Source organism: Cetorhinus maximus, chromosome 1 (genome assembly GCF_964194155.1).
Source record: "Cetorhinus maximus chromosome 1, sCetMax3.hap1.1, whole genome shotgun sequence".
Taxonomy (NCBI): Eukaryota; Metazoa; Chordata; class Chondrichthyes; order Lamniformes; family Cetorhinidae; genus Cetorhinus; species Cetorhinus maximus.
In genome coordinates, this window is record NC_135879.1 from 81,001,007 (window position 1) to 81,014,146 (window position 13,140).

Genomic DNA, 13,140 nt, shown 5'->3' on the forward strand with positions numbered 1-13,140 from the left:
CTCTGCCTTTCTGTTTTTTCTACCAAAGTGGATAACTTCACACTTATTCACACTATATGCCATTTGCCATGTTCTTGCCCATTCATTTAGCCCGTCCAAATCCCCTTGAAGCCTCCTTGCATCCTTCTCACAACTCACATTCCCACCTAGTTTTGTGCCATCAGCAAATTTGGTTTATGTTTGATTCCCACATGCAAATCATTTATATAGATTGTGAACAGCTATGTCCCAAGCACTGATCCTTGCAGTAAACCCACTAGTCACAGGCTGCCGTCCTGAGAATGACCCGTTTATTCCAACTCTTTGTTTCCTGTCAGTTAACCAATTCTCAATCCTTAGCAGTACATTACCCCCAATCCCATGTGCTCTAATTTTGCTCATTAACCTTCTGTGTGGGACCATAACATTTTCCCTCTGGACCAGAGTAATGCTGTACTGTACTGAGAAATCAAATTAAGTTTCAGATGTATTGAGTCTGCATTGAACTGCTGTGATTTCTAACACCATGATCATTTCAAAGGGGTGAATTGGTGCCAGCAAAATTCTACTATGTGCTGAATTTTCCTGACCCTGTGGTGGTGGGAACGGAGTTGGAAAGGAGGGTGGGATATTAGGCGGGGTCTGTGGCAGGACAGTGCCCCAATGCATTCCCACCGCAGGGGGCAGGCAGGCAACTTGAATAGTAGGAGCCCCAATTAGGGGGCATGCTATGGCGCCGCTGGCAGTTCCATGGAGGCAGCCTCTCAGTGACAGGCTGAGGACCATTGGAACCAGAGGCTCCATCCTCCAAAGAGGGGGCCATTGCAGGAAAGGCAACCCCCTTGACTCTAATGATCCAAATGGAGGGTATTCCCCTCAAATCCAAGGGGCTTACCATGTTCCCCCTTTAAAATAGTTAATTATTTTTGACCCTTCAATGTCGCTCCTCAAACCTGCCTGAGCCACAGCCACCTCCCCTGGTCAGGCTGCCAAGGCCCTAGAGCTGCTGTTCCTGTGATTGAGCTGGTACCATTGGAAACCCACCCACCATCCTTAATAGGATGGCAAACGTGGCCAATTTGGAGGCCACATCTGGGAAAATAGTTCTGCTGGTCTGGCTTCCAGCACGTATGAGCCTGGGATTACTATTTGGTCCCGAAACCCGCGGGAAAATTCTGCCCAATGTTTCAGGTCAATGATTTTTCATCGGAACTGGGAAGAGTTAAAAACGTTTTAAGCAAATGATGGTGGCGGGGGTGGGGGAGAACAAAAGGGCATGTCTGTGATGGGTAGAAATCAGGAGAGATTAAATTATCAATAGGGTTGTTGGTGCAAGGCCAAAGGTCGTGGTAATGGGACAGGCAAAGAAAAAGGAGATGTGCCAAGAGGCAGTGTGAACAGCAGAATGTGCAGTTGCCTTCTGAAAGCATCAAAGGGGGAAAAACAAGACAGTAAAATCAACGCCAACCAAGAAAAGAGAAGAAAATAGGGACTTAGATTATAATCTGAAATTGTTGAATAGAATGTTGAATCTGGAAGGATGTCAAGTGCCTAATCAAAAGATGAGGTGCTATTCCTTTGCCAATACTAACATATCCAGCTGAAATGAAGATGGAAATTTCCCCATTCGTGTATCCTGGATTTTGTCGAAAGTATGCCTCCTTTTTATTTTTATAACATTGCACAGTTGTATTTTTCAGTTCAATTTACTTGTATATAAAATTGTAGAAATAATTTGAAAAACTAAATCCAAAGAATGTATTTCAGAACAGTTTCTCTTGTGGAGAAAATGAATGTGTTTATGGCTTCATAGTGCACAGCGACAGGGGTAGTTCTTTCCCCCTTGGAAACAAATTGACATGTCTTTTGGCTTGAATAAATCCACAAGAAATAGTTTTGAAAGGATAATGCATTGTTGTATAATGAACAAGTGTGTAATGCATGCAGATTGCTGTAAGCAAACAGTATTTATCAATGCATAAAACAACTTAAAAGCAGCTTTATTTCACTGGCAATAATGTGACTCTTGCACATATTTAGTTTCACTTAAATTGAGTGTGTATATCTGAATGAAAAAGCTGTAACTATATAATAATTACTTTTTAATTCCCTGACCCTCATTTGTCCACTGAGGAACGGTTCTCCCCTTCACCAAGCAAAATCTTTGGGAGATTATTTTTAACCTCAAATGTACTTTGACACCTTTATTAAAATACACTGCACCAGATATAGAAAACAATGATCAGGTTATTACCTAATAAACTGGCAGTAATTATGTATTGATAACTAATTCTTCCATGCAAATATAAGTTGGCAAGGGTACAACTGTTTAAAGCAGTGTATAGCAGAACTGTCCTGGCCAGGAAGGGCCAGATTTAATTCCCAGTCTGTGCTAAATTAGCTGATCTGGACCAGGACATTACTTTGAATGCTGGAAATCTGAAATTAAAAACAGAAAATACTGGAAACACTTGAAAGGTATGGCAGCATCATGGAGAAAGAAACAGAGTTAATTGTTCAGGTCAATGACCTTTCATCAGAAGTCTGTGATAGACTGTCCACCAATATCCACAGCGAGTCCCACAGCTACCTCGACTACAGCTCCTCACACCCCGCTTCCTGTAAGGACTCCATCCCATTCTCTCAGTTCCTTCGCCTCCGTCGCATCTGTTCTGATGATGCCACTTTCAAAAACAGTTCCTCTGACATGTCCTCCTTCTTCCTTAACCAAGGTTTTCCACCCACGGTTGTTGACAGGGCCCTCAACCATGTTTGGCCCATATCCCGCGCATCTGCCCTCACGCCTTCTCCTCCCTCCCAGAAACATGATAGGGACACCCTTGTCCTCACTTATCACCCCACCAGCCTCTGCATTCAAAGGATCATCCTCCGCCATTTCCGCCAACTCCAGCATGATGCCACCACCAAACACATCTTCCCTTCACCCCCCCCGGCGACATCCGTAGGAATCATTGCCTCCATGACACCCTGGTACACTCCTCGATCACCCCCTACTCCTCAACCCCCTCCCACGGCACCTTCCCATGCAACCGCAGAAGATGCAACACCTGCCCCTTCACTTCCTCTCTCCTCACCATCCAAGGGCCCAAACACTCCTTTCAAGTGAAGCAGCATTTCACTTGCACTTCCCTCAACTTAGTCTACTGCATTCGTTGCTCCCAATGCGGTTTCCTCTACATTGGAGAGACCAAATGCAGACTTGGTGACCGCTTTGCAGAACACCTTCGGTCTGTCCGCAAGCATTACCCAGACCTCCCTGTCGCTTGCCATTTTAGCACTCCACCCTGCTCTCATGTCCACATGTCTGTCCTTGGCTTGCTGCATTCTTCCAGTGAAGCTCAACGCAAACTGGAGGAACAGCACCTCATCTTTCGACTAGGCACTTTACAGCCTTCTGGACTGAATATTGAGTTCAACAATTTTAGATCATGAACTCTCTCCTCCATCCCCACCCCCTTTCCGTTTCTTCCCCCTCCTTTTTGTTTTTTCCAATAATTTATATAGATTTTTCTTTTCCCACCTATTTCCATTATTTTTAAATGTGTTTCCACCCATTGTTTATCTCTACCTTTTAGCCTTTTTAGTATTCCTTCCCCTCACCCCACCCCCACTAGGTCTATCTGAACCTTGTTTGTCCTGCTTTCTACTCTTAATTAGCACATTCCTTTAGATAATATCACCACCTTCAACACCTCTTTGTCCTTTTGTCTGTGACATCTTTTGGTTATCTCCACCTATTACTGGCTTCTTGTCCCAACAACCCCCCCCCCCCCTTAAACCAGCTTATATTTCACCCCTTTCCTATTTTTACTTAGTTCTGTTGAAGGGTCATGAGGACTCGAAACGTCAACTGTGCTCTTCTTTGCCGATGCTGCCAGACCTACTGAGTTTTTCCAGGTATTTCTGTTTCTGTTTTTGTTTTGTCACCCGAGACAAATTGCCCTTGGGCTAGAGAGGGCAAAATTGGCCAGAGTTCCCAGTTACAATTACTGCCCAGCTATTGATGTTGGAAGTACCAGTGTGTTGATGAGAAAAGGGTCAGGGTCAGAGTTAGTTGTTGTACAGTCGAGTAACTTGCAAAAAATCAATGTCAAGAATCACATCTAATGAGTGGTCACCAGTGTGAGGTGCATAGAGGGGTGCCTGTGGAACTGTGTGCTAGCAGGAGTTAACACTTCCAGGAAGTAGGGATGCTTTGGGAGAAAATTGACGGAAATAAAAAGATACAGGAGTAATTTATGCTAATATAAGTATTTTCTCATAGTAGTCTACAAAGCAAACTACAGGGGCTAAATTGCACTGTATTGTTTTGATTACAATACTTCATCTTTGTGGATTTTCTTTTATTCATTCATGGGATGTGGGCATCACTGGCAAGGCCTACATTTATTCCCATTCCTAATTGTCCTTCAGAAATGTTATTAAGCCACCCCCTTAAACCACTGCAGTCCATGTGGTGTAGTAACTCCCACAGAGTTCCAGGATTTTGATCCAGTGACAGTGAAGGAATGGCAATATATTTCCAAGTCAACATTTGTGAAACTTGGAGATTAGGCTGTTTCCATGTACCTGCTGTCCTGTCCTTTTAGCTGGTAGAAGTCATGGATTTGGAAGGTGCTGTTCAAGAAGCTTTGGTGAGTTGCTGTGGTGCATCTTGTAGATGGTACATACTGCAGCACGATGTGCCACTCGTGGAGGGAGTGAAGGTTTAAATTGGTGAATGGGGTGTGCATCCAGTGGACTGTTTTGTCCTGAATGGTGTCAAGCTTCTTGAGTATTGTTGGAATTCCATGCATCCAGGCATATGGAGAGTATTCCATCACACTCCTGACTTGGAACTTGGGGATGGTGGAAAAGCCCTGGGGAATTAGGAGGTGAGTCACTCATTGCAAAACTCCCAACCTCTGACCTGCTCTAATAGGCATAGCATTTATATGCTGGGTCCAGTTAAGTTTCTGGTCAATGGTGACCACTGCACCGCCCCCCGACCCCCCCACCTGTACATGTGCACATACCTGTCCAAAATGTTGTTGGTGTGGGATCAAGCAGTGATAACAAAATTTACTGTCATGGGGTGGCTGATAGCCTCTCTCTTTTGGAGATGGTCATTGCTTGGTACTTGTTTGGCGCGAGTGTCACTTGCTAGTTAACATACAGAAAATGAGAGCTAGGAGAAGACCACCTGGTCCATCCAATCTTTTCCATACAGTTATGATGCTCTATGCAACACAACATGTTCAATACAATACACTTCCTTGCCACCCAGAGCTATGGAATCTCCTGGAAGAGCCAAAAAACGACATAAAAGCTCAGGCCAATTAGGGTAAATAATCCTGGACAATGCAAACAATCAAAACCAGTCCAGGGGAAGCCCTGTCTCCTTATTGATTTTACAAAGTATCTACCTCCTGTGCAAGGTGGTGTCTGCCCTAGACAGAAAATGGTTCCAGCCTTTGCATCATCGAATCCAGAAAATCAGTGTCCCTCGCATGACCAGGCTGCCTGTTTATTTCAGCCTACTATTTGATAATAAGAGAAGCGTCCCCAAGTTTTTACAGTTGCAGTGCACTGTTCTGTTGTAATGTATTGCAGCCACTAGGTTCTTATTGTACGTTTTCTTTCAGCCTTTAGTAACAAGAAATTTGTGCTTTAATGCTGCTTGACTGTGCATGATTAATTTCCGGCTTGTGCTTTTTTTCTGGGATCACATTACAACCTCAGTGTCTCTCCTGACTGATCAACTATCTCTTGATCCCAAGGAGATGATACAATGACAGGTGATGGAGGAGAGTACCTTAGACCAGAGGATTTGAAAGAACTTGGAGATGACTCTCTACCCAGCAGTCGGTACCTGGACAATATGATGTATAGAGGAATAGGACGCCTTGGAGAACGCTCAGACAGGTAACCGTGTTTAGGTTTTGCAAGCTTGATCTAAATGCTGCTGTAACTGATATTTACATTTGAGCAATCTCATTGGCTAAGAGAAATTCCAGTCTCAAACAACTGTGTATAGTGCACTGTGCTTTACTTTCCAGGAAGTTAATAATTCTTGTTAGTTGTGCATGGGTGAAACATTCTATTCCCTCAATAATTTTGAAGGATTCCAAGCAAAGTTTCAGGAGTAGCCAGGCTGTCCAAACAGACCAAAGCTGCATCTCAGAAGGCCTTACTAAACTGGTGGCAATAATGAGCTCTTAAGATATGCATTTCAATTGTTTTCATACCAACTGCTGATTTTTATTTGTGATATCTGGAAGGTTTACAAATATGGCATCCATTTATTCTGTTTTTGTGTTATTATATCTCTAATTGTGAGTAATCATCCATAAATCAAATTTATCATCAGTTCATTAAGTTTCCTCAACTAATTATAATCCTTGCCTCTGCATTTTACTTAAATTTTATTTAAAACACATGAAACCCCAGTGTACCTCACACCTAAGTTTGGATTACTGTTCACCTCAGCACTGTAAGCAGAGGAGTAGTGCTTATCAATTTACAGAGAAACTTACTATGCTTCCTTCTCCAATGGCTAAATTGGAAAGTACACTGGATGGTGAGGTACTCAACCACACAGGCAAGAAGATTTCAGGTTTGATACCCAGACTGTGCTGTGTTGGTCAATCTCACCTGGGCCAGTAGCTCTCATGTTGCAATTGACCTCAGTACCCTTGAGGGAGGGTAAGGAAAAACCAGCCAGCTTTCACCCCAATAACAATATTGTGCACTTATATTAGCGCCTTTAATGTAGTGAAAGTACTAAAGAACTTCACAGGAGCATTATCAAACAAAATTTGACACCAGATCATGTAAGGATACATTAGGGTAGGTGACCAAAAGCTGGGTCAAAAGGTGGGTTTTAAAGAGCATCTTAAGTGAGGAGAGTTTATGGAGGGAATTCTAGACCTTGGAACTGTGAAGCTGAAGGTACAACTGCCAATAGTGAAGCATTTAAAACCAGGGATGTGCAAGAAGCCAGTATTGGAGGAGTACAGAGATCTTGATGGGTTGTAGAGCCACAGGAAGTTATAGAGATGGGGAAGATAAGGCTGTGGATGGATTTGGAAATAAGGATGAGAATTTGAAAGCTAAGGTGTTGCAGGACTGGGAGCCAATGTAGGTCAGCAAGCACAGTGGTGATGGTGAACAAGTTTTGGTGTGAGTTAAAATATGGGCAGTAGAGTATTTGACTTGCCCAGGTTTATGCAGGATGGAAGATAGTATGGCAGCCAGGAGAATATCGGAATAGTTAAGTCTTGAGGAAACAAAATCATGGATGAGAGTTTCAGCAGCAGATGACTTGAGACGTGGTCAGAGTTGGGAATTGCTACAAGGTTGGAAATAGGCAGTCTTGTTGATGGAGCAAATATGCAATCTGAAACTCACCTCAGGGACAAATATAATAGAAAGGTTGTGAATAGTTTCATTTTACTTCATATACTTTGAATAGATATTGGAAATTAGAGTATAGTGAATTTGGTTAGGGCTTCAGGTGTTCTGGTGCAAACCTTAGTAGCTGTTTGTCCTGCTCAAAGTGCATGTAAATGTCTGTGAATTCCATTAAGAATAATGCTAATTCTGGCTCATGCACTGATACACTGGTTTTAGGCTTCAGTACCATGGAATAACTAGCATTCAGGTGAAGGCCATGATCTGCCACAGAATTAATTACCATAAATTTTGGCATATAGGTCGACCTAATGTATAAGACAACCCCATTTTTCTGGCCCCCAAAATTATTATTTTTGCTTATATTCAGCATGTAAGTCAACCCCCACTTTTCAGCCATATCATTCCATACTGTTAGAAGCTATTATTAATGACATTACAGCAGGACACTTAGTTAAATTCTAGGTAATCAGGCAGAGTCAACATAGTTTTGTAAAAGGGAAATCATGTTTAGCCAATTTATTGGAGTTGTTTGAAGAAGTAACAGTGAATGTAATGTACTTAGATTTTTAGAAGGCATTTTATAAGGTGCCTCATCAAAGGTTATTGTGGAAAACAAAAGCTTATGTTGTAGGAGATCACATATTGGCATGGATAAAAGATTGGCGAGCTAACAGGAAACAGAGTAGGCATAAATTGGTCATTTTCTGGCTGGTAGGATGTGACAAGTGGGGGAGGTTTTTCCCCTCATCGGGTGGGCCTGGCGGGTGGTCCCGGGAGCGGCCACGCAACGGTCCACTGTTCGCGATCGGGCCCTGACCACGATTTCACGCTGCTAGTGTGGGGGTGGGAGGAGTGCGAGTGCTGAAGTTTGCGTATGCGTGGCAGGTGCGCTTAGTGAAAGCTCCCTGAAGGCACAGAGCTGCCTCAGGCAGTTGAAGATTTCTAACATCAAAAATAAAGAACTCAAATATAAGGAAAACATGCCTCTTCATGTGATTCTGTCACATGAGCAGGGACATGTTAAAAATGAGCTTTAAAACTTTTTTTTTTAATTACTGCTCGAAACCACCCGTAAATGAGGTTTCGCAAAAAACACAAAGGCTGCTTGGCCTATTTGCCCAGGGAATTTTTCACTTTAATTAATTAATTAATTAATGGGCTTAACAACCCTCTTAATTTTTGGCGACCGCACATTGCTGACTCCTGCGCGTGCCCGCTAACCAAAGTATCGCGTGAGTGCACAATGACGTTGGGATGATCGGAGATGGATGATCCAGAGACAGGTAAGTGGGCAGGATGGAGTTCTGGGGAAGGGATGCTGGCCAGGGACTGGGAGGTGGGGTAGTCGACAGCAAGGGCAAGGGATTGGCTTCCTATGGGCACCCCCCTCCCCCACTCCTTCCTGAGGTTGGGCCTCTCATCTGTCAGTTGGGCACTGAGTTGCTTCCCCTAGAAGGCTGCAGGAAAATTCAGCAGGGCTTTCTGGGTGGCCTTCCCAGATTGCGTGTCCCCTGCCCGCTGCTGGTTGAATAACAATGGTGGTAGAATGAGGCCATTAAGTGTCCATTTAAAGGCCTCAATTGGCCTCCAGACAGGAAGGCCGCCCACCCCAGAGGGAGGCGGGCAACTGGCAGGATTTCCACCCTGATCACATGGCACATCCCCCCACCTCCGAACCTGCCTCTGGGGAAGGGGCATTAAATTCTACCCATGAGTCTATATTCAAAGCCCAAATTAATCATAAATGTCTTTACTAGGTTTAGTATGAATGCCAGTTAACAGTACAATATGTCCGTTAGCATTATACCAGTTAGTCACAAATACCTTACAAGAGGGCACTCAGTAGAGCGCATACCTCTGCCACATTGTGCTAACTCAATATTATTCCAATTACACAGCTCTTCCTTGAAGCTTTTTCCTGCCTGGTTGATGCTTTCTAACGACAAAGCTGAGAAAAAATAAATATTTTTATTAAGAGCTTCCATCTCAGTGTGGAGGCTTCAGGACAATCCATGTCCAACAAACTCACAGTTTGAAAACTGTGACAAATTGCACCAGAGAACTGAGACAATCCACAATATTTTAAAGTAGTCCAGAACATTCTAAATCAAATAAGCCGAAACATTCTTTAGAAAAATTCATCCAATTTTCCAATGATAACGGATAGCCCCTTTAAAGCATTCTAGGATTCAGATCTGGATCAGCATCTTTGTTAAATACTAATCAGCTCTTCTTTACCCTATCAGTGTACCAAGTATCATTGAAATCCATCCATTAGTTTTTGAGATATGTTATTTATAGACAAACAGACTAACAGGGGCCATAACATTACCTGTGCCCACCTTCAGTGATGAAAGTAACAAGGACTTATACATACGATCACCCAGTCAACCTCCTGTCAGTTGTATTCTTCAGCAGCCAACCAAATTACCCGGCTATAGCACAAAATCACTCTTTGCAACAATTTTTTATACCTTTCTTTCCAAGGTGATAAGATTTTTCGTTGACAGCTTCATGCTATCCTGTCAAAATCCAGCAATTGTCCGGTGAGGCATCTAATTCTTTGTTCAAACACAATATTAGAGAGTCTTCCCAGAAGTTGTACATTTGTTTTAAGCGCCCTTCAGTAATTTTCAATCTCTTTTGGATGCTATAGGTGTCTTTAGATCATTATCAATGCACACAACAGCAGCTTCCTTTCTTGATTGCGCACATTTCATGACCACCAAGATAATTAAACAATCAGAGCCGCTCAAATCATTGACTTCTTACACATTATTTCTTGATGAATTAAAGACAGAATTTCTCTGATAAAGCAAATTTTTAAAATTGCTTCTTGTTTCCCTGCATTTCAAAAGAAGACAAACTCTGACATCATCAATCAGTGTCAGTTTGTACTGCTTTCTCACAGTTTTCAAAACACCCAATGGAGTGCCTGCCTAATTATCATTTTTTAAATATATTCAGGTATTCCCATATTTTGCATTTTACAACCGTTCAGGACAAACAATATGGGCTGGATTTTTGTGGAATCTCTCCGACTCTGTGGGCCTTTAAAAATGGCAGACAGTACGCAATTCCTGGATTTCCAGCCCCATTCCCAGCACCCCCAATTTTCACCAGCGTGGATCAAGGGTGTGGGATGGTGGAGGTTGCGAGCCCACATGTTGCACTCCTGACCTGGCCAGCTTCATTGCAGGAATGGGCATTTCCTAGCTCTCCACAGTTTTTGTGGAGACAGGCCAGCTTTTCAATGAGTCGTGATTCATGGTCCCTCAGAGGTGTCATGAACCCATAGTCTGGATGGGGGAACCTTTTGAAAGGCAAGTTCAAAAGATCTTACCTATGCCCCCCCCATGCCAACCTATGCCCCATTCACCCAAGCCTCATTATGCATTCTTGGCTGAGAGCCCAGGCATCCATTAGCCTGTTGAAACAGCTGCATCCAAGAGAAAACATTGCTTGACTGACAGCTTTCTCTTAGATCAATTTCTCAATTGCACATTGTTTATTTACACAAGATAAAGAGGTGTCAAGCGCCTGCAGTTTCTGCTCTTGACACTTTAAAGGGCTGGTTGATTGACATTTTTATAAGGGTGTAGTAAGAAGAAGGTTTTTGTAAGGAAGATATTACTTTTTTAAGGCATTTTCACACATGACATTGTTGCTAAAGAGTCCGTTGGTTCTGTACAGTGTGTATCCTGGGTAGATGGGCATTGAAGAGCCATATTTTGACATGGAGGGTATAAGGGACCATGGGTGGGGCATAGGTTGGCATGGAGGACTATAAGGACAGACCATCAGGGGTTGGTGTAGGAACATAGATTGGGGGGGGTGGTTGAAGGGGTATAGGTTGACATGGAAGGTATGAGTGGACATTGGGGGCGGGTGGAGAGATATAGGTTGACATGGAGGTTATGAATGGCCATTGGGGATGGGTGGCATGAGTTGGCATGGAAAGGACATGGGGAGTATGTGAGGGTTGAGGGCTAGAGGGATGTTTTCTGTTTTATTGTGTTAATTGTAACTGGGACAAAGTCCCAGAAGACTGAGGTGCACCTTTTACCAGCCCACCTCGGCACCCAGCAGCCACTGTGGCTGCCTCCAAACTCTTTCTGGGGGCGGCGGGCCTGACTCCACTTAGCACCCACCTCTTCAGAACGAAAATCCTGCCTTTCCAGGCACTTTTTCCTAGGGCGAGCGTGCCGAGCCAGGAAATTTCCCAACTCTTGCTACCCGCCTCTCGGATTAAAATCCAGCCTTACGTCTGCACGTTCTTTGTGTGCTTATCGAAACATAAAGTTTCACCAAAGTAACACAGCTTTGAAGTATGTCTGTTTATTGGTTTCAACCCAAGGATTTTATGACTTTTGAGCCTCTGGCTAAATGTTCCATAGCTTTGAAAGAGCAATTTTCTATCACAGCCCAATAGCTCTGTTCATCAGCAAAAAACAATAACTTGCAGCTTTTAACAGGTTATTTTAGTTTGAAAAGCTTTTTGGCCTTCACAATGAATGCTGGTAAGATTTGGTCAGCTTCTATACACCTGCCTACAGCAAACTGTATTCTGTATTTCATTTAAATCATGAATGCTCCCCCAGGGTTGAATAGCTTTTGCAAATCTCAACCACAAACTTTGCTTTGTACAGTTTTGACTTTAAAATTCTCATCTTTGTTTTCAAATGTCTCCGTGGCCCCATTCCTCCCTATCTCTGTATCTCCTCCAGCCTCACAACCCTCCGAGATATCTGGACTCGTCTAATTTTGATCTCTTCAGTACCCCTGATTTTAATTGCTCTACCACTGATGGCTGTGGCTTCAGTAGCCTAGGCCCTCAGCTCTGGAATTTTATTTTATAATGCTCCTGTGAAGTGCTTGAGAAATTTTATTATGTTAAAGGTAGTAAATAAACACAAGTTGTTGTTAGAAATACTGGCCGGACTTTTCCGGCCCCTCCCGCCACTGGGCCAGAAAATTTCACCCACTGTTTATCGGATTAGGCCCAATCTGCCTGCTCAAGTGGCCATGAGAGATTTAAAGAAGATTAGAGGAGCTCTTTTGGTGTCCTAGTCTATATTTACCCCTCAAACACCAAAACAATTTTACTGACCACTAATTTGATTGTTGTTGGAGTTCCCTAGCTGTGTATATATTGCTGTTGCATTTATCTACCCGCCTAATATAATAACTACATTTCAAAAGAAATTTGGCTATAAAGCATTTTTGGACATCTGAAGTATGCAATATGCAAAAATGTAAATGCAGGTCCTTTCCTATTGTTGGGGAGAAGAGCAAATCAGAAGCCAGAAGGTTCCTCATTGGAAGAGGTGTAAGAGATGAATAAGTGAAAGTCATTCGTGGCCATTTTACAGTGACATTGATAAGCACTGGAAGGAGGTCAGCTGCATGACCTCTCAACCAGGCCTGTTATGGTAGGGAGACATGAACAAAACAAATATATGGAGAAAACACTTAACAAAACTCAAAATAATTAACTGCTGTAACATTTATTGGGAAGAGAATAATGAACACAAAGCTAAATCAACCTGTTAGATGTGCCCAGCTTTGCATTTGGCATGACACCAAGCTGCATGTAAAATGATGAGGCAATGGACATTACCCTTTCCAGTTACTAACCATGTCTTTAACTAATTAAACAGCTAAATGTTTTTTCTTCTGTGTACTGTGTATGTAATGTATCAAAACGTCAGTAAAACGTTGTTCTTTTCCAGCGCAATACTGTGA

At 42.9% G+C, this 13,140-nt stretch overlaps 1 protein-coding gene across 6 annotated transcripts in view; it reads left to right on the forward strand.

Annotated features, from left to right (window-relative positions):
* LOC144681248 (ankyrin-2-like) overlaps positions 1 to 13,140 on the forward strand; it is an 866,008-nt gene that overhangs the window by 690,675 nt on the left and 162,193 nt on the right. For all 6 annotated transcript variants that reach the window (XM_078542889.1, XM_078542897.1, XM_078542890.1 and 3 more), the window contains one exon: positions 5,760 to 5,904. In XM_078542889.1, the coding sequence (XP_078399015.1) occupies positions 5,760 to 5,904 (145 nt within the window). The remainder of the gene's footprint in view (positions 1 to 5,759; positions 5,905 to 13,140) is intronic.